Genomic DNA, 27,183 nt, shown 5'->3' with positions numbered 1-27,183 from the left:
CCAGACTCAACTGATGTATTCTGTGCATCTCTGTCACCTTCACCAGGCCAGTACTGATTTGCCCTCCCCATCTAAAAATGGACAGATGAAACTAGAAATCTCCAAAGGCAGAACAACGGATTTTTATCTCAAAGCAAGGGATTTCCAGTGTCAGCTGAAATTGTCCCAATACATCCAATGCCACCTACAAAGCAGAAGGATAGGGCGAAACATTTCTAATCCCCTTAAGTGGGGCTCATTTGTGATAACCAAATCCTTGAAAAGACCTTCATACATTTCACCAAAACATTTTCCACTTTATTTGCAGATTCTTTTTCACTGAAAGAAGATGAAAGGCTTAGTTGCGTTATCTGTAATTAGACACACATTTGTCACACATTCCTGGGACAAATAAACTGAATTTACCTTAATAGGATACTTTTATCCAGCTGAACTACTTTAAATTTGCTGCTGCCTTGTTGCACAGTAACATTTAAAAAATAAAAATCAAACCCAGTCCCAGGAAAGCAGCATTCCATGGCATTTTTCCGAGCTCTACAGACCTCCTGGGGCAAAAAAAAAAAGGAGGAAAATGTTTGAAGCATAAAGGATTTTTCCCTTCCGAGAGTCTCCAGGCCCAAGTGAACCCTTGCTGGAGCTGCTCGGTGACGTCAAACACATCCACATCCTCTGCGGCGTGGCTGAATCACTGACTGGGGCAACGCAAGCTTCGGCATGACTCCTCAAACCCACTCAGGTTCCATCACTCAGGTCCAAGATTTGCTTTGGCGGACAGACTAAAAGCTTGGTCCAGACCTCTATTTTCAATTTAGACAAGTATCTATGGCAACTACAATACTATTTTAAACCACTCCTATTTAGCCGCCTCCAGGTTGAAAGTAAAATAGAAAAAATACCAAGCCCACCCCATCACCCACTCCTCTAACAGCTCATAGTGTGTGACAAAGTAGGACATACCTGTCTGCTGATCGCCCCTTGCTAAAAATTTCAGCAAGGCTCCGTTTTCCCTCTTTAGTGATTTCTGTGGGTCTCAGCAAGAGAAATACCTTAATTTGGCTCTCATACTCCGAACTTGCCTGCCTCCTCTTCGGTTCCTCCTTGCTGCAGTGACCTTCCCATGAACATGCTCCAGGCGCACACAAGGAGAGGTGCTCGGAAAGATGGCTCCCCCCAGGCTCTCGGCCACCCCACCCCACCCTGCCCACAGAGCATGACGGCTGGGGAAGGGCTGCGACAGGGGCTGAGCAGAAACATGGGCATGTTTGAATTCTTTTAATTTGCTATCTATTTACAAGGTGGGGTGGGTTTTGTTTGTTTTTAAACACTGAGATTTAGTTTTGCTCTTTAAGGAAGACTGTGTGGCTCTCCTACTTGTTTTTTTTTTTTTAATCTTTTAAATGAAAGGTGATGTTTTTGGGCAGCTACATGACTCCAGGAGATGGAACCTTACAAATAACCTCAAATATCAGATTATTTGAAACATGTTGTAGGATTTGGCACTCCTTCCTTAATTTTGTAGGTGATGTCCAAGGCACACATTTCTATGCTGGAAAGTGTTTATTAGTCTCCTTTACAAGCATGTGTGGCACAACACTTGACGAGCAACTTTACCACATACTAGATTTTCACTCTTCCTTGTTCTGAACATGACTTACTACAAAAGGCAGAAATTTGTCAAATTAATCAATTTGCATAACTGGCAGCTATGGAAGAAAAACCAGGCAAGTCTGAGCTGCAAGAAATGCTGCAGTTAAATGTGAAACCAGGTGAAGTCTGTTTACATATTCTTGTTATCAAGCTACAGTTAGAAATGCATTTGCTGTGTTGTGTTTGTTTTGCAAACCAGGACCTACTTTGCATTACTTAGAGGATTTTCTGAGCCTTGGGGCTCAACTCAGTTACCCAAGCAAAGGCTCCCTGTTTCACTAGGGACACCTTGCAGTATGACTTGACCTCCAGCTACCAAACCCATGGGGCCCTCTGCAGCACTACACTTTTAAGGGACATGAATAAAGTTTCCATCTGTCTATATGCTAAGTCTTTACATTGAGCTAGCATGCATTCTTACAGCACCATGCAAATCTGTGGAGTAATTTTGCCACTTATAAACTCCTGCTCACAAAACTTCTATTTTCAATTACATAAATTGTGGCAATGGCCATCACTACTGCAGAACTGAACTCTCCCCTGCTTGACAGACTGATTCAGAGAACATGTTAGGAAGTATTTTAGTGTCAGCCTGAGCTGTTTTTTTTAAGTATACACAAGTAGTTAGAAGTTGCTCAGCAGTTTGAAAGTTAGTAACCAAGACTTACTACCAGGGAAGAAGAAAAGAAGAGGGCAAGCAAGATAAAGGCATTTTCCAGTCTTATCACACAGCTCCCCAGCACACAGCTGGAAGTTACTTTGCACCTTTTTTAAGGCATTTGATACCCGACAGAGTCACACACAATCTGTGTATCAGTGTTGGCTGCATTCATCCTGCATGCTCTCTGTGTGTAACTTCCGTAATGAACACCAACTTTATATGCTATACTATAGCTCAGCCCGCACATCTATGCATGTGGGTACAGCGTCTCCTTACTCTCCACCAGCTGCATGCACAGACAAGCCCTGAAACTGGTCTGCAGGAGCCCGCATGGAGTCTTCTCCTAATTAGATCAAGATAGGTGATAGATAAAGCCTGAACTTTACCTTTTCAGTCCCATGAGAGGCACTGCTGAAGAAACCTGCACTGTACCACTAGCACTACCAGAGCAGCAGAGAGAAGGAGACAGGTTATGAAGGCAGATGATCTGCTTTCCATTCTTGGGAGAATGCACAGATAGGGCAACACATATCCACGGTACTGAGTGTGCCACAGGCTACAACGCCAGAAATACCAGTCCTCTTAACACCCGTTGCTAACTTGCATTCTCCTTGCACTGCACCAACACTTGCTCCTTCTTATTTGTCATCAGCTTTGGCAATTTTCAGGTTCTGAAGAGTCTGGAGCAGATTCAAGCAGCAAAAGAAAAATCTCAGCAGGGTGGCAGCAAACAGCCAGCCAAAACAAACAAGTCGGGTTTAGAAAACCGCTCTAGTTCATCTTTGAGAATAAAATCAATCACCATTTCAGCAGTGTGGTCCTCTGGCCTTCCAGGAAATGGATTAATTCCTTAATCTTGCAGCATATATATATATAAATATATATATATATGTTTCTTGCCATTAAAGAGTATAAAATATGAAAGTGCTGTGAAGACTTCTTTGCTAGTACCAGGGCCTACCTGTGTCGCTATTGCACCAAAGTAAGCCAAGATTTACTCCAAGAACAGCAGTATTCTGACCTAGTATGAAGGCAGTACACAAGGACAATTCTCATACTAACATATTTAGGAGATAGTGCAATTACTCTGTGTTTATAGAGTAGCAAAATAATTAATTGGTCTCTCTCAAATATCGAAAGCCAGGGCTATATTAATCTACAAAAATGACCACAGTCCAGATTCTTATGGTCAGGTGCATGATGAACTCCCTGGGGGAGTCTGGACTTTTGTGTGTCACATTTGAAACACAGCAGTGCGAATCTCAGTTCTATTACACGGGCATGGATGGGGGAAGCATATTCATCGATCAACACGAGCTCTTTTTTTCTAAAGGAATGTGGTTTGGGATGTCGGACCAGTAGGCATCAAGCCCCTTCCTGCCTGTCATGGGAAGGGGGGCTCATTCTCAGTCAGTGCTATTGACTGCATCTCCATAAACATCCATTACCCAGACATTCAATTTGTGGAATTTACAAACAAAAGGCAAATGGCTAGAATAATGTATTTGTATAATGATCGTACATTTTATGAGGTATTTGCTTACTATAAACTAACTGTAAGATCTGGGAAAGGAATTTGAGTCTGACCGAAAAATATAACAGACAAACAAATAAGTTTTTTGTGACTGCAAAGAAAACCTTGTAAAGGGAGACCAACTGTTGTATGTTCATGTGAGATGTAAGGAGTTCTTTCCTAAAGATAGCATTTAATTTTTAGAATTTCTAATGCTTAACAGTTGCCTTTTGAAGTAATTTACCATTTTAAAGTATTACAGGAGGAAGCAATACAGCTAAAATGAGTGTATACCTTACTGAAACTAATGGGGTTAATATGGCACCGACAGGACAGGATTTGACCTTCAAAGCCTTTTTTCAAGAAATGTTACCAAGTCCATTTAAAAGCTGAATAACAATGAGCAATCTCTCTGAAATATCAGGGTCAGATTTCAAGACTGTATAAAGCTGTTCACCATAACAAAATGGGACTTTAATGTTACCTAATAAAGGTCAGATCCCATCGTTTAAAGGATTGCAGACAAACAGCAGCGCTGATGAAGCATTCCACCTTTGAAATCACTGATGTTACCTTACACGTGACCTGCCTGCTCTGCCCCACTGCGCTGGCATCCTGCAAGGTCGGCACTCACCAAAGCGAGAATGGGGACTCAGGGCTGAAGGTTAAAGGATGCTTAGTTTCAGCCCCAAAGTGTTAAACTCATTTAACGTGAGCACAGGAGTGTGAGCACAAATACTAAGCCTAAACTGGCCTCTCTGCCACACGCCAGAATTTTTCAGCATACCAAATTATTCACACTGAAAAGCAAATGTAACTGGTTGACTCCAAAAGCTCCTACTCATTTTAACTGGTTGGTTAAATTCATCAAGAATAAGAAAAACAGTAGTATAAATCTTTTTTTCATCTAAATTGGTTAGTTTCACCTAATACCAAGGCAGAGAGAGAGTCCCTGCCTGTCCCACAACGGATTCTTGGTCATGCCACAGTACAGACCTGCTCCTCTTGTCCCCGGGGCCACGTACAAAGGAGAAAGAGTGCAGACACTATGAGGAAAATTGCTTCCCAGGGCCATAGGCAAAAGTCCATATTTCAAGAACGTATGTAAAGCACATTCATTAGTTTAATGCAACAACCGAAACTTCTGAGACCAGTGCACAAGATTTTGGAAAGTCTCCGTATTTATCTTCCACCTCACTTAAAGATACAAGCAAAAATACAATTTGCTTGTGACCACAGTCAATCCAAGCTGATTGAAATTAAACATTTATGTAACCTTCTAATGTAAAACCTAGTCATCGCTGATGTTTACTATACTTTTCTTTTGATTTCAATGCCATGAGTTAAGACAATGCATATCAACTTTGATCCAGAACCAGTAAAAGTACAAATTTTATCATTATTACATGAGACATTACTTAAGTGTATGTTATCTTCAATGAAAACAGTTCCTCAGAGTAAATCTCTTACAAAATCATTTGGCTAGAATACCGTAGTTTTGAATCTGGAAATGAAAACTACTAGTAGTTTCATGCAAGGCAATTCCAACACAAGGAAAATCAATGCACATTGCAGAGGAAGAATTCTTGGATAAATGGGAGAACTATACTAATCTTCAGCTGCTTATAGGCCATAAACAAGATGTTTTATAGAGGTAGCTGAAGCATTACAATTGGGTCTACTTGAGCTTTAGAGAGAAATAGCCATCAGCTGAAAGCTTGATAGCCAAATACTGACAGCATTTGGCAGAGTTGGTGGGTGGGTGTAAGGCTTTCCATGCCACCAAGCAGATAATGGATTGACTTAATACTCTTATCTAAAAGTCCTCCTCCCAGTGATTTCTCAGAATCATTATTAAAAAAAAAAAAAAGACTCCTTAAACACCATTAAACTAGCTGAAAATTTCCCATTCTGCTTGTTCAATGAGAAAGAGTTCTTTAACCTTATGGAAAGAGTCATAAGAAATTACCATTATATATACTAAGCTCCATTTTCATTAAAAAGATGTTTTCAGTAATGAACTTTACTTTTTTAATGACAAAGTAGACAAGTTTGAACATGAGTCTTCTACGAAACCCGTCCTCCCAAAACACAACGCCTGTTTCAGGCACACAAGGCTATCTGCTTTCGCCACTAAGCTAGCTGGAGATGACATGCTTTTCATTTCAGTGTTTGCTTTTCAGGAAATTCTGTTCCCCACTGAAGCAAGGTTTCTGTTTCTGGAATTTCTTTTGCATGTGCCATGTGCTATTGGCACGCAGTAGGTTTGGTATTAAGCATAATAAATTCTATGTTACAAACCACTGACAGCAAAATATAATTGTTTCCTAAGTCCCTGTAGGATGTCTCAATCAGAATACGAATACAAGAAGCACTTTTGATGCTTCACTTCATACAAGATGTGTAACTCCACAATATTAATCAATTTAACTTGTGCTCAGAAAATTATTCCAGTAAGTAGCATATACAATGTCTTTCAAAACCCAGACAGAAACTAACATATAAATAGTGAGAGGTGAGAAGAAAAGGAAACTGAAGTATAGCCAGCTGTTCTCGTTGCAAGAGCTCATTCATTTTCTTCTCAATTCTGTTCCCTGCATATGAGCCAGCTCCAGTCAAACTCCAGCTCCCCTGCTCCAAACACAGCTGATGTTGTTGCTCACAATGAATATAAGGAGGACATGAGTGCTATTACAGCTCAATGCCAGGCTGTAGCCCTCACACGGTGCTATTGAGCTTATTACTCAAAAAAATACACCAAAAACATCTCGGTGACATACTAAGACCGGAATATATTGCGTAAAATGGGCTTAAAATTTCTTGGACTATGTACGATATCCATGGCAAATGTCATTTTTTCCCATCTGGTACTCTTCTGTCCCTTTTCGACAGTGCTCACTGATGATCCTGTACTGAGCACTTACTTGCCTTTTCAGTTTATTTGGTTTTTGGTAACCTGTTGACTTCCCTAACAGCACTGGAGGCACGCCTTCATCCATTTCTTTCCTGCAGCTCTCCCAGAAGAGTTTCTGTACTGGTCCCCAATGTCTGGTGGCCAACACCAGGCTGCAAAGTCCCTGTACTAGGCCACAGAGACCCCATGCTGGGCTGCCAAGACCCCGCGCTGGGCTGCAGCCACCCACAGCCATCGCAGCAGTCAGGGGCTGCCGCTCCACCTCCAACCTGCAGCTATCAGCGTGCCCCAGAGCGCTGACTTCAGGTGAAAGGAAACATTTCCTTAATTGCAAAGCCACAAAAGTTGGCTCCTCGAGGGCTACGGGAAGGGGAGGAGGAGACATGCACCAAATGAGGAGGGGGAAAATCCACAATGAGGTCCAGTGACAGCCAAAAAAAGCAGGGAAGGTAAAGGTGCAGCACAGATGGCTAACACAGGAGAGAAGATGCAAATTCTTCTTCTTGAAATAAAATTTCTACATAGTGACCTCCTACAAAATAAAGGTTATCCTAAGCACTTGTTACTTATCCTTGAGACATACTCGTGCCCAATTCAAACCACCTTAGTGGAAAGGCGTACAACACTGTATACAAACCTATTACTTGTGCAGTATTGGTCACTGGAGATGCAAGCCATAACTTGCCCTATGAATGGTAACAGTAAGGCTACGAGGTTTCATTTGATGATTTTCATTATTTTTAAGATGTATATTACACACAGAGCAACAGTTCACAAGAGCACCAACTTTCATAACATCTTTTAAAAGTTACTGATGCAAATCCTCCCCTTTCGTGCAACTGTTTATACTGTTAAAAGGTTTTAAACCCAGAGTTGTTGGAGCCATAAACATTTATTTTAGTACTTGGTAATTCAAAACTACAGTCAAACAACCCTGAGCCCTTTTGAATGCAATCAGCACCCCTGTGGTTCACAACAGCAACACAAAAGCAACCAGCACTCACGGCAACAAGGGAGAAGGAATTATTGTTCTGTGTGGTTTTCTCAGTTGCTCCTTTTTTGCTGCATGAAGGGGTTGAGTAAGTTGCAGCCAGAACTGCACGCGGCACGACCAGGCTGCGGAGGGGCAGGCAAGGCAGCCGTGCGCTGGTGGCCTCGGCGTGCTGCCCACGCACCCCCCTCAGCCCGAGGCCCCCGTGCTCTCCCGGCTGTCTGCAGGGAGCGGCTGCCTCCCTGGAACACCCCAGAGCACCCGCGTTAGCAACTGCTACCGCTTAATTAGGCACTCCATCACCACCAGTGCGCCCCAGCGATGGAGTAAAACCCAGTCATCCCACCAGGCAGTGAACAATTGCAGACCCAGCGGCTCTGTAATGTTTGCTGCTTACGAATTCATTCACTGCGATGTGCTCGGTGAGTCACAGCCACTGCAACACGTAGTGTCAGAGCAAAGACAAGCGGCTCCAGGGGGGCACTGCAGCTCCCTGGCCCCCCAGGCAAAGGCAGGAAAGGTGAAAACGTCCAGCGGAGGTTTGCTGGTCCTAAAGATAGCGCAATTACTTTTTTTCCCCTATCCCTCTCTCAGACTTTGGCTTAGCGCCAACACCACCAGTGCTTTGGGATGGCGGTTTAGGACCTTTTTGGTGGCTTTGGAAGAGAATTGGTCATCTCAGGCACAGCACAGACAGACTGGGAATAGTCAATAAAACATAAAGCCTGCTCACACGTAAGACGATCTTTATAAAATTCCAATTACTGCTGGCTTGTTACCTAAGAATCCCTAAGAGGTAAGAGATACTGCTCGCTGTGAGGCCCGGGGTAATGAAATTAGAAATCCTTTCATGAGTAAGCATACGCTAGAAAGCTACCTTTATTTGGCCTACATATTTGAAACTGTTCAAAAGGTTATTGTCTCACAAAATTTGGATCAGAAATTACTACTTACATTTGCCTTTCTCTAACAAGGAGCTATATTCAGGGTCGTTTTTAATTCCTCAGTGATCAATTAGAATACTACAAACACTACTGCAAAGAAGTCTCATTTAAATTCTGTTTTCTGAAGAAGTGTCAAACATGCATACAAAAAAAATACTCTCAGATACATACTACAAATAACCAGCAAATGCAGTCCCCTTGAGAAACCTGGTGAGCCCAACAGCCTTGTCTTTTCAAGTGGTTAATTTGTACGAGAAAACTCCCATCTTATTTCTATGGTTTGTCTCCAGCGTGTTCTAATTTCAGAATTGAGATCAAACGTTCCTGTGGCAAACCATGGATGGAGCTAACTTTTCACAAATGATGTTTACCTCTACAAAATAGGTACACGGGATGGGTTTCCAAAAAGATTTTGATGCCGTCATAGGTTAGGCGCTCAACTCCAGTTGAATTTATTATTTCAACATATAAGATTTAAACTGTCTTCGTAACTAAATCCCATGAAGTTAAGGATATCTGAAAACCCTAGCCTGTGTTCAGTGTCGCTGTGGAAAACCTGTCCCATGCAGACGCTGCCTTTTGGGCTTGTGCCAGTGCCAGCAGTGCCAGCAGTGCCGCGCTCCTCCAGGGCAGGATGGGACACCGATACTGCCAATACACATTCCCCAGCCAGGTCTGAATGTTTCATCCCGTTTCACTTTTTCTTCAAACATTCTCTGCACCTCCCCTTGGTGCCAACACTTAACACAATCAATTTCCTTATAAAAAACTGCTCCAGCCAACTGCATGAGTAATAGTCCTTGTGCTGCAGCAGAAAGAACTCAGTGTATAAAATGCCCTATCAGTGGATGGGACATCTGACTACGCCACATCATTGCACCAGATGCTGGGGAAAAAAGACCCTGCTCTTCAGAGTGTATTTAATGAAGGCAAGACCAGCAAGATCTGAAGGAGCATACGTGTTTGTCCCACCTTGTACTGCACGTTGTACCTGCTTGCCATGGTCCCCAGCGATTCATAGCCTTATCCGTAAGATCACACTGAAGTGAGGAGCTGTTATCTTCATTTTATGGGTAACTCAGGAAGACAGAGAGCCACCTTCTCAAACATCTCTAATTACTAGATTGGCAGGTACTGGGGTTTAAAAAGAAAAGACCTCAAGACCTAAGCATTTCTGTAAGTTGTTTAGGCTCTTTAAAATCTGCATACATCTGACTATGACAGGTTATGCAGACAGTTTTTAGTAAAGCATGGCGCTGAAACTTGGCATTCTGCATACCAGGCTTGTGCTCGCACCACTCCACAGATCTTCACATCTTCAAGAAATGATCCTCTAAACTATTTTCCCTAATGAAAGATCACGAGCCTCTGGTTCAATATACAGCTACCACTTAAAATACTCTATTATTAGAGTTCCTTATAGAGTTAAGGACCAAAACAGCACCATAAAAGCCTGACACAAAGGTATTGCTAACCAGGAGCTCATGACCTTTGGTTAATATCTCCATTTTAGCAAGGAGATGCACATGATGACTGGAAGAAATTCTGCTGTGAGGAGGGCTTGGGCTCACCAGGGGGATTCTTGCAAAGAAAGAATAATGCTCCAAATTCAGAGCCCCCAGCTTTGAGAGACACACTGAAGCCCAGCCAGCTGGAAAACCACCAGCAGTGGTCTGACCCATAGCAGTTCCCAAAACACAAACAGGCAAGCAGCAGTCATGCAGCAACGTGTCCAGAGAGATCATCTAGACACAAACACCAAACCATCAACACTGACCCCAAAAATATGTTCCTGGGTAGGGCAAGTCTGGATACTCAAAATTCAGCTGCTGCCTACATGCCTAGGCTGGCAGGCTAGATCAGCCCTCCTGACCCGTGCTCAAATTCCTCAAGTGGGACTATTCAAAGCAATTGAGACAGGCCTAATGCTGCAACCACTGAAAGCAAGAGCTTTGGAAACAGAAAGCCAGGCCACATCTGGCAGTCCAGTGGCTGGAGATTTGATACTTTTGGCTACTGTTTATTTCAGGGTCTGCAAACAATTAGTCCGAATACACTCTTCCATGTCATCGGGGCAGGCTTTGGTTTTCCTTGCACCCTTTGCTCACAAATTCATGCCACAAGCAGTGTTTAATGCACACACTTGAAATTACTGGTCTTGTTAAAATGGAAAGTGCCAAGAGGGCCCATCCCAGCACACATGGTTCCCTTCATCTTGCTGTCCAACCTCAGTCCCTACTTATGCTTTTAGATATTGGAAGGAAGACAAATAAAAAGACAGGGAAACACAACTGTGGTGACCACTGCACCTCGGGCAGGTTTCCTTCCAAACCTTGCGTGCAGGGGGGCAGACCTAGCCATGCTTCATCCCGCAATGCTCCACTCAAGCACAAATTTGAAATGACAGGTCCGCCGTCAGCAGGGCTGGTTGGCAGTGGCCCAGCAGCCCAAATCTGCCAGCTGGTCCCAAAGAGGTCCCTGCACGAGCTGCTCACGTCTTCACCACCAGCTGGGCCAGTGGAGCTGGACGAGGAGGGGGTGGCAGCCCCTGGCCATGGGCGCTGGGGTCACAGCATTGAGGTGAGCAAGGGAAGGGGTCTAGGAAGAGGCTGTGCACTAGAAGCCATGAGATGATCAGCCCCCCACATACCATACGTGGCATTTTTTAATTAGGAAACAGTTGCATTTTGTCTTTTTCCTCCTAAACTAGCATCCGGCTACCTAATAAGGTATGAATGCCATTTTTGGCAGAACAGATAGATCTATTTCGTGGCTCTCTCTTAAAACACTTCTTAATTTTACGGTATTTTAGTCTTCCTCTTCCTATAAGTATCTCAGCCTGCCTTATGCCCATTCACGCTATCTTCCTCTATAATCTTACTATCTCAGAACTTTAACTACCACTGTCACCTGGGGCTGTAATTCATGCTGATTCACACTTGCTGGCCCAGAGGCTTTTTCTCCCCACACCCCACTCTCTGAGGTTTATTTTTATTCCTCAGTTACCCTAGTTTGAGGGCTCAAAGCAGATTTTTTTTCCTGTCGCAGAGAGAACTGGGACAAAGTAGACAACATAGGATTAAGCCTGAAGTAATTCAAGTAAATGTGAAAGAACACTTCACCCGGTACCAAAAAATACAAACTATTTGCAATTACTTTGTGTTTCTGAAGCACCATCCATAGCATTCTCCCACCTCCAGTGCATTTTATGGTGGCAGCAGCAGGGACGAAGGGACAGTGTGCTCAGGGAACGCCTCGGAAACCCTCACTGCAGGTCTGCTTTATGGATCTCGTTTCCTGTTTGTCCTCAGTTGAGAAATTCAAGGTCATCTTTCTTCACGAGCCTCGGTATCAGCAAACGTGCAGTAGATGGGTTGGTTGCAATCTCAACTACATCCTTAGAAGTTACATGAGAGCCTCCCAGTACCTCCTACCTGATCAGGATTCACATGGATAAATGCCATTCTCACATCCACTGACCTCAGCTTGCAAATATTTACTTGGGGCAATTTACTTCAGTTGGAGAGCAATTATCCTTATCTTTAAAAGCGACCATGATAAACTCATCCACAACTGGTGATTTTTTTAAGTGGAAAAATACCTCCATTCTGAAACACAATGGTTCCAGCTAGACACAAATTGCTATTCAGCCTGCCAAAACCAGAATGCAAATCATAAAACATTCACAACGAGGCTGTTTGCTACCTGAGTTACATTTATCCAAGAAACAGCACTCTACTGGCAGAGCATAGGGAAATGGAAAAAAGAGGGAAAATCATAACAAAACTTGACAGTAAGATCTTTAAAGGTGTTTTATTCAACCCTGCCCTGTTCAGGGCATTTTTAGGATGAGGAAATAGGAAATATAGAAATTAATACTCCCTCTGTTTGCTGCTCTTGCAGTAAGTGACAGGCTAAGATCAACGTTTGGGAAGAGACTCTATAAAGACAATAGTCTCCATCAATCTCATCCCTTCCCTTGGTGAAAGTACTTAATTTACACTTTCTCAGCTGAGTAATTACCTCTACTTTACACGTACAGTTCCTTTAGGAATGGAGTAATTAGCATTTGCCACAGAAACTTCAATAGGTCTGTATGTTGCTGAAGAAAGTTGCTCTTTAGTCTATATTCAGGATCTATGACAAGTGCACTCACACACGGAGTAAAAGACAAATGTTTCCACAGCAGGGAGTGCTGCAGGCTGGCACAGAGCACAGGGTGGCAGAAACCCCTGAGCAGCAGCAGCTGCCCCCGTCAGAGGCAGGAAAGCATCCACTGGGCTCACGCAGCCCTGCAGGGCTGGTGCTGCGCTTCCCATCTTGCAAATGGAGAAACCAGCTTCCCAAAGTCACCATTTTACCAGTGAGTTTGCAACAGGGCCCATTTCTCTGACGGCGGCAGCAGCACCTGCATCTTCCCTGGGGGCCATGAGTGCTGCTGCTGTCGCAGAGAGCCACCAGTGAGGGCCTGGCCTCACACAGGACCCAGATAATCACCAAAATGGCTGGTCCAGAAAAGGTCAGAGCAGCCAAAAATTAAAGGAGAGGGGAAAAAATTCCCCAAACAAATGGCAATTCACTGGAGTCCATGAGTGAAGACACTAAATAGATCATCTTAGGTGGCTGATGCATAATACAGTGCAATATTACATCTCGTTGTATATGCTTGTGTCTTAACACCGGCAGCTTTTTAGATGCAGAGTTATTTCCATTCCCGGGCCGGGCAGAGCTCAGCACATACCCCAGGGCAGCCTCGCCGGGGACAGGGCCTCTCCGGGGACCAACGACAAGGGAAGCAGCACGTGCCAGCCTCACAGAGTCGTACTGAAACACAGATGAAAAATGAAGCGCAAAAGGAGAAAGAGAATCAAAACACAAAATTAACCTTTCCTGAGCACCAAAGTACTCCATGTTGTTTCCACTGTTAGATTACATATGAGCCATCAGAGATTTGGGAGATGAAAACTCAGCTGCATATAAAACCAAAGTGAGATACATAAAATATAAGTAATGAAGCCAAGTTTTTAACCGAAGGCATCAGGGATCCAACCACAGCTGAGTTCTGGTGCCAGGATACAGCTAATAGGAAGAACAAATGCAATAGCCATCTAACTTGGGCTGAATTTTTAGTGGCAGCAAATGTTCCTGTGAAGCCTCCTATACTTTTCTAAACTCTGGAGAAAAAGAAAGACTAAAAAAAAAAAAAAACCCCAAAAAACTAGAATGTCCCTACAGTCACAAAAATGTATCTCAGTGACTCAGGAACCTAAATAAATGTATGTTTCCCGAAAAAAAGCAATTAAGATGAAATGTTAATAACTGTATTGATGATTTCAAGGAAGGAAAAACCCAAAATAAAGAAAACCCATCCCCATACACAGACTGATGAGAAAACCAGGAAAATTCAATTAAGTGCAAAAACGCCAAACAACCCCCTAACCCAGCCCTCCTCTCTGAGGCAGCCACTGCTGGAAAGGCACAGGCACTTCCAGCCCCTCGGGCTGCACGCACCTTCCCTGCTGTGCTGGTTTCCGCTGGGATAGAGTTAATTTTCTTCCTAGTAGCTGGTACGGTGCTGTGTAAAACTTCGTGCCACTTTTACTTGCACATCTAGATGATGGAAGGTTTGTCTATGAGTCATCATTTCTGCAAGCTTATATACCTCCTTCCTAGTGATGATTTCATCACCTTATGATACTTTCCAGAATATCTAGTCTGGGAATCTAATGTAATGATTTGTAAATATTAAGATGGAACTATATACAAATACCTTGTTACCCTCACTTCGTATAACTAGAAACCTGAATATAGCCATAACACAAAACAGACCGAATGCAAGAAGCTTGGGACATTACACCAAAACTAGTTTCCTGACAGTTATTCTTGCTTTTGCTTCAGCCAAAGTCCTTGTATCTTTAGTCTTACAAAATATGCTCATCAGTTATTTAAAGACAAACAGTTAATTTTTTAAAAATTTATGCCCATAAAAGCACTTTGAAGATGCAAGGTGTTATGTAATCCCATGTTGTTATTATTATTATTATTATTATTATTATTATTATTGACTCTCTCCCCATCCCACCGAGGGGGGGGCAGGGTGAGCAAACGGCTGCGTGGTGCTTGGTTGCCGACTGGGGTTAAACCACGACACCTGCGCACGTCGGCCCTCTGCAATCACACAGCATTCACAGCTATCAAAACACCCTCCCCGAGCTGTGAGCGATGGCCTCTGCACCCCACAGCACCCTGCTGATAGCTGGTTGAACAAAACCTGCACTCACTGCTTCTGGGAGCCCACGGGCAGGACAGGGTACGGCTGGTGGCCTGGGAGCGCCTACTTGTTTTGGGACACGAACGACTCCATGCCTGCGTGAGGGCTGGCTCACATCGCACCCCAAAGAGCTCGACAGGACCTGAACCGCATCCTGGGGCCGCCCATGTGCAGCCTCCGAGGAAAAGCCCAACTGCACCCCAGAGGTGCAGCACCATCCCGCTGCAAGAGCAGCAGCCTCATTAGGAAACAGCCTCACAGATTTTAAAAATTAGGGGATTGATGCAGTTTACATCATGCTGCTGATTCTTGAGAGGAGAAAAGTTGTTATTTGGCAATTCTGGTAGATTATACCATTTTATAGTTAGAAATACATGTACAAAATTTATGTTTTCATTCTATATCTGAAAGCAAACTTAATTTTTCTTTCAAGTCTGACTAATATCTTTATTCACCCTCTATCACTGGCTCAAGAGTCACCAAAGAGACAGAAGATGCATGTGTTTTATTACTTGAAACATATGGATCTACTCATGTGAGTCACAACCACATCAATTAAAACAACAAAACAAGTGAAAATACAGCAGTCCCTAGGCATGAGCGCTGGTGGTAGCCATGTCAAGTGAGATTCCTTATTTTTGGAGAAGGTTCTGTAGTTCCTTTACAGCCTGTACAGATACGCTTCCACCAACTATTCCTAAGGGGAATGGTGGAGCGGATGGGGGGCAGGGGCTGCCTGGCCAGGCCCGACTTGCCAGTGGCTGCGGGGTGGCGCACATGGTGCAATGACACTTGGCGCTCACTCCCTGAACGTGCAGCAACTCCGTGGGCCAGAGAACCAGCAGCCTTGGAGCTGCATTGTCTACAGCCAACCAGAGGGTGCTGTGCTCCCAAGGGCTATTTATTTTCATTTCTACTTCTACAAAATTAAACGAGATTTTATATATACACACATATATATATATCAGCTAAGGCAAAAATGGCATCCAGTGATTTCCAAGCCTGCTTCTGTAGGCTAGACAATTCATGCCTGACATGACATCCATCACATTTTGCTCCTATCCAACAGGCATCCCAACCTAATCCAAACCCCAACCAGACCTGTCTTAGCCAAGCAGTTCCCAGGAATTACAGACTGGAAATCACCCAAGGAGACTCTAAAATGTAGTAGTTAGCTCTGCTGCTAAACACTTTCACCCCAATAGGCTTTCTTAAACCCTCTCATTGAAAATTTCAGGATGGTCCACCCATCTTCACTTTTTGAGAGAAAAAAAAGGCAATTTAATTTTAAATAGATTGGTTTTAAGTTACATCAGAAAACAGGTTATCGCATATTAGTCCTAACTCAGACTCATGTATTATGCACAGCCTTGATGCACAGCTCAGATCAGATTTTTGGTAGGCTGCAACAAATATAAGGGAACAGCTTTGCACTTGAGCTGCATGATAAGCAGTGTAAAATCTGACCACAGATGGACTCAGTGCACCATGTAGGCAGATGCTTTTTGCCACTTGCACTTGCACAGAGCAGATGAAGTTGTTATGGACAGATCCTCTTATTCAGGTTACACAAACTGGAAGGCTGGAATCAGTTCACTACTCCCCTAGGATAATCAGCCAGTTACCCCTGTTCTTTCGCATGACAAAAGGAGCTAGAAGTAAAATACAACAGGCATCCGCGAAGAGAAGGTACCATAGAGGTAAGGCTTGGAGAACATTAACTATTTATTAAATCACTTTTGAAAGTCTACACTTCCTAATGGCATCCCTCTGGATGGTATGTGTGCTCAGCTAATGTTTTCTCATTTCAAGGCATTGCACGCAAACGCTGCTGCCTGGTGTACTCCTACAACGCAGGAGTTCTTCAGGCAAGACTGGTTTCCATAGCATTGTTTTGGTGAAATCAAGAAGTCAAGGTCTGACTCAGATTATAGCTGCTATCACTAATTGTGAGGTCAACATTTACCAAAAAACCATAAATGGAAGTGAAAGAAAAAGGCTACCATCCTCAGTCATGGACCTGGCACATCTTTTGTTTGGTAAACAGTCATGAGGTGCTGTTTGTGTTGGGACCTAGAGTCTCAGCTCCAAAACTGCTCTCCTCCTATCTCCCTTAAACTTCTCGAGTAGACAGACTAGGCAACTCAAGATGTTTAAGAGCTACCTAGATAACCAAGGAAGAAATATCACTGTCGAGGGAGTAATCAGTATTCTGTACTCAGACTGCAAGTATTATACAGCTGAGTCTCATGAGAACATTTTGTGCCACATCTTGAAAAAGGAGATATTACTCTTGATTTGATGAAAAATGAATTGGAAATATAAGCAATATATGTGCTAATTTGTAGCGATGAAGTTTGCATTCATTACAGTAATGAGCATTGCATAAAGCATATAATCAACATTCACTGCAGATGTCAAGAGGAATCCAGAGGCAGAGAGGAAATACGTACACTTGCCACAGTTGATCATAAACATCATAAACTTCCAGCCCCCAAAAAACACAAAGCAAACTTTTTTCTCCCTACTAGTCCTCAGGGGTATTTGAGTGTACCTATCAAGTTCTTGTACTAACGAGCTTAGACAGCCTTTCAACCATAGGATAAATATTACAACAAGTGCTGTAAATATTTTCGTAGTAGAAGCACAACTGTTTCACTTTCTCCCCAGCAAAAGACAAAAGCTACAAATGTGATTACATTCAGTTGGTAACTGGAGGATCCAAGCAGATAACTAATTAAATGCTTTTGTGTAGAGTAAGATGTTTCTCTAACATCACATAGAAATTAAAAGCAAGTAATGGAAGGAAAAGGTCGGAGTTTAACAAATCATCGTCTGAAATGAAGTTAAAATACCAGAAAACACCACCCACAGTCTGCAAAATCAGACCAAGGTAGGCAATAGTGAAATGGTATCTACTATGTCAAATGAAACACAAACCATCTTCTGAAAGAGATGCAAGAAGGTAACTGGAGGTTTGCTTGATTTCACACCCATGTGGAGCAGTAAGAAGAAAACAGTGGATATGCACCAACATTATTATGAGTAAGTGTTCTCTAGACATCCACACGGGAAGTAGTTCTTACCTTCTGGTAACCTGGGGTTAGCGTGAATAGAGTTGGGGTCCCCATCTTCCTCGGGATGGTAACGATAAAGCGTCTGTGACTGCTTTTGGGATGACTGACTACGGTCTTCCTTTAGAGCAACAGGAGGAGAGGTTGTTGCACTGAACTTTACCTTGGGGAAAGCATTTCCCTCGGGCGTTTCATGGGAAGATTTTGACCAACTCGGCTCTGTTAAATTCACCTCTTTCAAGCCTAGATACATGCTGTTCACTGGGTCTTCTTTTCTGGCATGCTTTTTCATTTTAGAGTGGGGGGCTCTGTCTTGCTCATGCCTCTCTTTGTCCCCTTGCTTCCCCTTTGGTCTCCTCTCCAGTTCCTCCAGGGGCTTGGGTGTCTCAGTGGCGGCCGTGGTGTGCTCCGGAGGAGCACTGGTGGTTACTGGTGCTTCCTTATGCGTCACTTTCTGGAGGGATGCTGCAGTGGTCCGGGGCACCCTCTTTCGCTCACTCCTTTCTGTGGCACTGCGAACTTCAGAGGGGACGTTAGGCACTGGTGTGGTGAGTGGCACAGCCGTTTCCTCGGTGTATGGATCAGCCGGAGCCAAAGCTGAAGGAGAAATGCTGGCTGGTAGGTAGTCATAATCCTCACTTTGCTCTTGGCTGATGCTCTCTTGCTCTAGGTGGGACGAATAACTCCTGTATTTCTTTGGAGACTCCACCTGGGTGTTGTCTCCTTCTGGTGCTTCCTGGTCGTAGCTGTACGGATCGTCATAGTGCCTCTCTGGTTCGCTATCTTCAGCATCTATTGGACTTGCAGTGTTTAAGGCAAACGTATTACAGTCTGGAAGCTGGTAGCACATCAGCTCACCACCAGCGTTCGGGCAATGGCAAACCTTGCAAGGGGGCATGTGGAAGGTGTGCCCTGCTACGTACTTCTGGCCCTCATGGAGGCAACCTATTCTCCCACACTGAGGACACCCGTCAGCTGGCACCACCGCATCAATGCAGTTTGGGGGCAGCTCTGGGCACAGCATAAACTGGCAGCTGATCTTGCCTCCTCCCTTGGGGCATGAGCACTCAGTGCTTCCGAAGTCCACAAAGTAAGACTGCCCTTCAGGTACTTTGCCGTTGATAAAGCCCACGTTGACGCAGTCGTAGTACTGGTAGCCTTCGCACGTGCAGCCGTGCTGCAGACATGTGGCACAGCACTCGCCAGGCTCCAGCACGTCCTCGATGCAGTTGTCCAGGGGCTGGCACTCCGCGCCCGTGCAGTCCCTCTGTGCATGGGAACTGCCAGTCCACAGCAGCACAAGGAGGATGGCGTTCAAACAGCTCTGCTGCCAGCTCTGGTACCTATCCATAGTCTTCCCAAACAAATATAGCTCCAGTCCAAACTTGCACATTTAATGGTTTTTTTTCCTAGAAGGCTGTAGCTTCAGCTCCGAATCTGCAGTGTTTTCCCAAGTTACCTTTTCTCATAGATCCTAGAGTTATGAAAGAAAACTCTGTTAAAGACTATACTCAGCACATATCCTGTTAAACATTAGAGGTCTTTAAAAGTTGGGACAAAATCCAACATCTGGAAACCTAAGTACGAAATTAATCGTAATGTCTTCCAAGCATTGTAGGCACTAAGTTTGGAGTTGCATGCTTCACCTCCACCCCCATTTTGAAAGAATAAGAAAGAAAGAAAAAGGAAAAAAAAAAAAGGAAGGGAAAAAAGGAAGAAAAAGAAAAAAAGGAAGAAAGAAAGAAAGAAAAAGAAAAAAAGAAAGAAAAAAGTAAAAGAAATAAAGAAAGAAAAGAAAAAGGAAAAAAGAAAGAAAAAAAGGTTGTGACTGTTTTCTTTTGAATCTGTTCACAGAATGTATATATATTCCAATAAAAAGAAGGCATTTATACTTCAATGCCTTTTTGTTAATCTTTCTAGCTAACAAGAGAAAGATTTTTTGGCAGATAATAAGTAAATACACAGTTCTTCCTCTGCAGATGTAAGTTTAAGATAATTATTCTTTATGTTTTAACTACAAAGACCCAAATCTTAAAGATCTTTCTTAGACAAAACTTAGCCTTGAGACGTGAGAATTTGGCTGTATACATGTTAACTCAAAATAAGAGGAGTTTTTTTTCTGCCTCCTTCCCCCACTGAGCAATCTTTTGCACTTCAGTCTTCAGCATTAAGAGGGTTTTTTTCGCCCGAGCAGTGCTAAAATAGAACTTCTTTGTATATTGCGGTTACTGTGTGTTTAAACATCATATTAGCTATCCTGTAATACATATTAGAGGCCGGACCCTCAGCTCACAGAAGCTGGCACAGCTCCACAGCAGGCCTGTAGCGCACAGAGGGATCGACTCTGACTTCACTAGAGTTACAACTGTATGTGCAGTGGACGTTTACACCAACTGAGGATATGCCACCATTGGCAACCACTTCTTTTATTTTTGACACCACCAGTAATACTTCATAGTGAATTACTACACTATGAACAGAATATATATATATATATATAAATGAATTGGTATAATAACACTTTGTTAAAATGTTAAAAGTTTAAGAGTTAAAGTAAATCAGCTGTTGTCCTTTATATCAAAAGCATGCTCAAAAAGCTACACAATTAACATGGAAAAGTAGTTAAAACAGAAAAAAGTTTGCCTATAGAATTTTATAGAATTAGCGATCTGATTATTTTTCCAGACCCCCTCCCATCATCAAAAAAATAAAGACCCTAAAACATTTATCTAGGGGGTAAAATGTAGTCACATCACCAAGAACAATAAACCACACACACAACAGGAATCCAGCCAGAAAATCCATTCAGAAAGATTACTTCTCCCATTCAAACTGGGCTTCCAACGAGTCTGCTTCGGCACTGCTGGAAAGCGGCCAGGCCGTGGGAGAAGCGTGCCTGTTCTGATAAGATACGGACAAACTGTGCTAAGAATTTCCACAGTTCTGCCCTGGAATTTGAATTACTTCAGTACGTTGTACAGAGATATAATTCTAACAAATGTAGGGTTTCTACTGCTAATATGAGTATATTAGTTGAGTGTGCTAAAGGATACTGATTGAAGGAAAAATAAAATTGTCAGAAAGTATAATAATGGCTTAGAAGAATCTCACTTTTTCAGAACTGCTCTCAAAACTAGGATATCTCATATGAAGGAGAATTTTCAATATGTGGTGCTGAAATTAATTCTTCAGAATCCAGCCTGGGAATTAATAATTTATCCTACTTTCAGCAGCTTTTCCAGGTAATCCAAATTTGTAATTATTACATAGCTTTAGCCGGGAAATAATGAATGGAAGGACAATTAAAGATAAGCTTCTTCTGTAAGGGTCCCACAGCAGGATTTTGTCACTGTCCCCTCCCATTGGTACCTCCTGGCTTTAACGCTTCAGCGCATGTAAGTCCCTTGGTCAAACTCTGTGCTTGCCAGAGCAGTGCTGGTGCCAGCGAAGTACAGCTCTGCCCTGGCCCGTGCCTCCCTCTCCCCCATCAGGGCTCCCCAGGCTCAGAAAGCCCTGGGACCCCGACGTAGGCCATTTGGGTGTCACAGCCCCAGGCTGGGCCAGCCTTTGCACGAAGGTAGGGCACAGCATTGCCTTGGTAATCAGCACCTGTGGGCCACATAAAGGGCAAGCTTGTGTGCATCACCCACTTTATATCCATACAGCAACTGCTCACAGTCAACTACTACTGTCCTGGTGCAGCAGAGCCTGTCAGGTTAATGTGACAATGGGAGCAGGACACCCCCATGAACGGTGTTTGCCTGCCCTGCTTGTACGTTCAGGTTTCCCAAAACAAGCACTCACTTCTCAGGAATAAACTTGAACTCCCAACAGGAAACCCCCAAATTACCTCGTATCCTGAAGCAAGAAGCAGAAAGCCAGTCATAATTTATATCTAGCATGCCTAGAAGTTCAAGCACAGCTGCGGGTTTATCATGGGACTGTCCTGCTTTCGTGAAAGGAGCTGCTCAACTGCCCTCCCCTGTACAGTTACCTCCTCCCCTCCTCATCTGCACCTTCTTTCTGTCCAAGGGTTTGTTTGCTTGTCCAGGTCACCTCCAGTTTTATCTGTTTCTCTCCTTGCTCCCTTGCCTCTCGCCCACGGAGCGGCCCGGAGAGCTCGTGGCCCCCCTCCTGCAGCAAGCCCTGTCCCTGCTCCCCGCCTCTCACACTTTCTGCTCAATGCCTTATTCAGTCCCGCTGTACCCTTTCTCTTTTGATCATTTCCACATCCCTCAACATTTGGTTTCTCAAGCTAACAACCACAAACTGTTAAGGCTGAAATCCTTATAAACCCTTTTTTTGTTGATAACACCACAATCTTCCCTGTCCTCAGGCTAACTTTCCTTCATCGGAGGCTCCTTGTTTCTGGTATAATGATTCCAACAAAAGTATCTCTTTTTATTCCTTTAAACCATTGCATTTTCCCTGTGCTTTCTCCATCTGCTCCCCACACCCATCGTTACCACCACCACCACCACCACCCCCCCATAAACTTGCATATCAAAGAAACAGCCTCTACTTCAGGCACAAAGAAAAACAGCTTTGAGTGAAGCACAGGGACACGACTATTGAGCCCCACTGAGAAAACGCATCCCTCCAGGGTGTGTGTGCTCTTGCCAGCCCATGCAGCTGATGTGCAACTGCCTTTGGATCTATGCCCTTCCCCGATGCTGACACGATGCTCTGAAGACAGCAGCTAATTACTTGGTAATGGCATCAAAAGCTGGAGCTGTGAAATAACTGTACACACCAAGAGGGTAAAAAATGCGCGGTCTCTGGAGAACAGGGGAGTTTAATACCAGTAGATGTTACTGCAATACTTTGTTTCCATTAACTATTTTAATGCTTTCTTTAATGTCCTTTTACACAACTGGGACAGTACGCAAGGGCTTCACCTAAATGAGAATCAGGTCTTCTTACTCTCAACTCTGTCCTTCACCTACTCTTATCAATGTCATTGACTTTCGCTGCTCAGTTGTCACAACAAATTAAGCCCTGCACACCTAAAATAAAGGTCTTTCAAAGACTCTGTTGAAAGCTTTACAGAGCTCTACAGCAAGATAACCCAAGTGTCACCCCGGTCCTTATGCATTGCTTCATGACCCAGAAGGCTTCAATTTATGTCTTTTGTGGAGCTTCCTAACCTGCTGTGCTGCATATCCTGCTCTGCTTCGGTTCAAGTGCTAACCCTGTTGTCTTTAGTGGGGTCATACTGGGCCACTATTAAAGTAGCTGTTGCCAGTCCTGTGCACACAGCGTGTCCTGAGAAAGCATGAGTGCCCATGCAAGGGAGGGCCAGTGCTCTGAATTGGGACTAAGTCCCTCAAAGTCAACAGAAGTAAACCCGTGAGGTAAATCAGCAGTAAACAGAGCATGGTCAGACCACAAAGGAGTTCCTTATTCCTCAGTTCCTCCTTTAAAAACAATTCCTAGGAAAGGCGCAGCAAAGTCACCTTACGGAAAACCAGCTTAAAAAAGTAAGAGTCCAAATGAACATGAACTACAGGCACACCTCGTCACAGAAAAGGAAACAAGAATGCTTCACATTGCAGATGAAACCAGTATCTGTGTGACAGGACATCCAGGGCTAACAGCAGCAACCATCAAAATTATAACTAGCACTGGCTGAAAATCATCATATTCCTGTCTCCTGGCAGGGGAAGTGGGTAGAACAAGATTTTAGAATGCTTACTTCAGTCCAATTTGGGGCCAAAAAGTTTTAAATTCTGACATTTTTGCAAAACAATATACTCAGAGTGATTTACTTCAATCAAAGCCATAACATAGAGTCAAGAGGAAGAATGTTGACTTGATTAAAACAGTTCAGCTGTATTACTTGAAAACACTGATGAAACCAGTGTGTTCCCACAGAAGATCTAGACATTTTAAATGTGCAACTTCTTTAAATTAAGAGGAGTATTTTACTGGGAGATTTTTTTTCCAGATGGTTTCATTTCAGTGCTGAACCAGAAAGCTTATTCTAGGTAAGCCGAGGTGACAGGAGGCACTTTCCTTCAAAGACTTCACACGAACACCCTCTTTCTGTGTGAAGGTTGCCCCAGAGACGGCAGAACAACTGCAGAAGGTGTGCATGTGTGGAAGAGATACTGCAGGATCAAGAGCATTCCTTCAAATGTTCACTGAATAAAAAGAGACAGCCATTTATAAACAAAAAGCAATAAACAGAACAACTTCAGCCCACTGCAGAGGACAACACCTGCATGAGAAACCACTGACTTCCAGCTTTGAAGACGTGCCTGTGATTTAACCAGCTGCAGATCCCTGCAAACAGGTTTAGATAGAACAATTCTTTTCTCTATCCTACCTCTCAATTCCTCACTAAATTGCCCTTTTCGAGGATGGTAAAAATAGAAATGCTGTTTTGATATACATCATCTCCTTTTGAACAGTGCACAGGGCCAGATGCAAGCCTGATGTGAAAGCAGAAGGTGGCAGGCATCTGTGCGATCCCTCCTGTGCCATGTACTGGGAGCACACCACCTGCTGGGTGCAACTGTGGAGGTTAGCCACCTAGTTTGTCCATTAATCTACAGCCAGGTTTCATGCATACGAAGAAAGAAGTCTGCCATGCACTAAGCTGTGGGAAAGCAAACGCAGTAGTGGCACTTACCACCTGTGCACAAAGCAAGTTCATCAACCCACAGAGATGCTATGAATGGTTCTCCTGGTCTGCCGGTGCTACGCAGCCCAAACTGGCTCTCCAGGCTCAGTCTGTACCTGACCAGGGACCAAACACAGCCCTGGTCTGTGATGTTGAATCTCTTCTCTATCACATTGGTGAAAGCCTTGCAAAAAGCACAATGGTAGGCTGAAGCGCATGTGCACACCCACACTGAACAACAAGGCTAACTTATTTCGCCAGTCTGTGTATTTTAGCACCTCTCCCCAGCCAGAACTCTCTGGTCTGCTGCAGCTGCCAGCAGCTCTTAAATGGCTGCGGTCATAGTTTAGACTAAGGGAGGAAGAAGGGAGGGGACGGAAGGAAATATCAATTTAAAAACAATCCCTTTTAAATGCAAGAGAAAGTGGAAATCTATGAGAGACCTTTCTTGTATGAAGAACAGAAAAAAACCCTAAGCCTGGTAACTCCTGACTCGGCTGTGCCAGCCAGTGGATTAGCTCTTCCTTTCACACCCTCTCAATCCGGAAACTTGTGATCTCATCAAGCGCTGGAAGGGATTGCTGCTGGCTGCTCCCAGCCCATCTCGCTAGCAGAGGTAACTAAAGTGCTATTCACCGGATGGATGAATGAAAAGTGAAGGGTTTCCTCTACTGCTCTTATGCAATATACAGTCCACAGAGCCTCTCACTTCTGCCTGCTAATTAATGACATTTGATATGAGCTGAAGCCAGCCTTCTCATTTGGGGCACCTGGATTGGGGAGAAAGAGAAGAGGGGCAGGATAAACCCCAGTGTAAATCCAAATTCAATGAGCTGCTTTTTCTTATCGAAAGAAAAGCACGAGATGCTTAGTCACTTCAGTGTTGTCAACACTCCAGTTCTTGGCAAAATCAGCCTGTTTTCAGAAGTCATAGCTTTTGCAGGCTGTTTTCCTCAGCTTTATTTTCAATGAGAAATCAGTTACTGTTAACCCCCTTTTCATGAAAAAGCTTAAAAAAAATGGACATTTGGGAGTCTGGAGGATCATTACTTAATTCAGCAGAGAACCTAAGAGTGGGACAAACAAGGAGCAAGCAGCACGGGATCAAAACTCACGCACTTTCCCAAAAGCGGCTCCGATAAGACCTCCCTTCCCAGCAGAAGCGCCCCCGGGCAGAGACGCTCCGGACGCTCTCCAGGACATTCCCCATGCTCAAATCCAAACAGGAACCTGACACGCTGCAGTAATGGAAAAGCATCACCCAAGGTATTTCAGCTGAAGTAGCCAAGCATTAGCAATAGTGACCAGGCAGCTCTGGGACGTATTCTTCCAGAATGTGGAGCTTTTGAAGCCATTTTTGAAGTCCTGGAGAGTGAAGGCAGCCTTTCCAAGTGAATGACAGGGCAGAGCCGAGGAGGGGAGAATCATGTCTTGGGTCTATTGTGTCAGTGCTCCCCCTCACCCCAGACCAGCCCAAAATAACAGGGCAAAGTACTTGGCTCACTGCAGAGTGAAATTCTGTGTCATTGGGAGTCGCCACTGCAGCAGATCCAAAGTGACGCAGTGGGAGGATGGCAGCTGCAGCGGAGCGAGAGAGGAACAACTCACATGGGGGAAAGGAGGCGAACAGAAACACCATCCCGCCCAGTGCACGTGGCTGGTCCTCGTCCCAGCTCTGACACGCTGGCAGTGGAGAGCTCAGCAAAGGGGCTGTGCATGGACAGGGGGCCTAGAGCAGCTGAAACATGCCAAGCGCACTACCACAGAGTCTCTGACAAACCAACTAAGATTCAGTTTCCCTCAGGACGATGCAAGTGCAGTGTCCATGCACAGGAGGCTCAGCATGTACTTGCAGCTGGGCCAGGGTCACGCAGCTCTGCTGTAGAAGGAGCCTGTCTTTCTTTTTAGTGAAAATAAACGCGTTTGTTATTGATACACTTTTTTTTTTTTACATCACCAAGTTTCAGGTGACTATATATGCACCTCAAAAACACAATTAAATAATCCAGCTATTTCCACGACAGCCAAAAAAATCTGGGAAAAGATTAAAGCAAACTCAGCAACAGCCATTCAAAAATGTTTCCCAAGGCACAGCCAACAAAAACTTGTCAAAGCTCATAAGTTATGAACTAATTTGCACAGAGAGAGCTCTTTTGGCAGCAGGCAGGCAGAGCATGTCCCTCAGCTCCGCAGCACCTTGAGCAGCCACACACATGTGGAGACAGCCTCAGGAGATGTGGCAGCACAGCTCCAGTGATGGCCCTGCCCCAGGTACCAGCACCAGTTCAATGCTCTGGGCTCAGGTGAACACCGTAAATACCAGTAGCTGCTCCGATGAGTGAAGGAAAGAGTTTTTTCTCATTTACTTGAGAAAAAAAGGGCTGCACTCCTCCCTTCTGTCTCAGGAAGAAAGAAATCCCTAGTTTCCACAGAGCTCCCCATTATTTAGATACTTTTTTGTGAGAAACTGTAAGTACCTCAAGCAGACCCCTATATGGTCTCATAACCATGCTCCTCAAAAAGCATTCTTTCAAGGTCCTGGC

At 44.0% G+C, this 27,183-nt stretch overlaps 1 protein-coding gene across 1 annotated transcript in view; it reads right to left on the bottom strand.

The window, feature by feature from the left end:
• Window positions 1–27,183, bottom strand: part of FBLN2 (fibulin 2) — a 97,417-nt gene that overhangs the window by 60,890 nt on the left and 9,344 nt on the right. Inside the window, exon 2 of the mRNA XM_009332581.1 lies at window positions 18,028–19,489. Coding sequence (XP_009330856.1) covers window positions 18,028–19,408 — 1,381 coding nt within the window. The 5' untranslated portion in view covers window positions 19,409–19,489. The remainder of the gene's footprint in view (window positions 1–18,027; window positions 19,490–27,183) is intronic.

This window comes from Pygoscelis adeliae, unplaced genomic scaffold (genome assembly GCF_000699105.1).
Source record: "Pygoscelis adeliae isolate BGI_AS28 unplaced genomic scaffold, ASM69910v1 Scaffold349, whole genome shotgun sequence".
Taxonomy (NCBI): domain Eukaryota; kingdom Metazoa; phylum Chordata; class Aves; order Sphenisciformes; family Spheniscidae; genus Pygoscelis; species Pygoscelis adeliae.
Note: the sequence above shows the minus strand (reverse complement) of the source record. Positions and strands in the feature narration are given on the sequence as shown.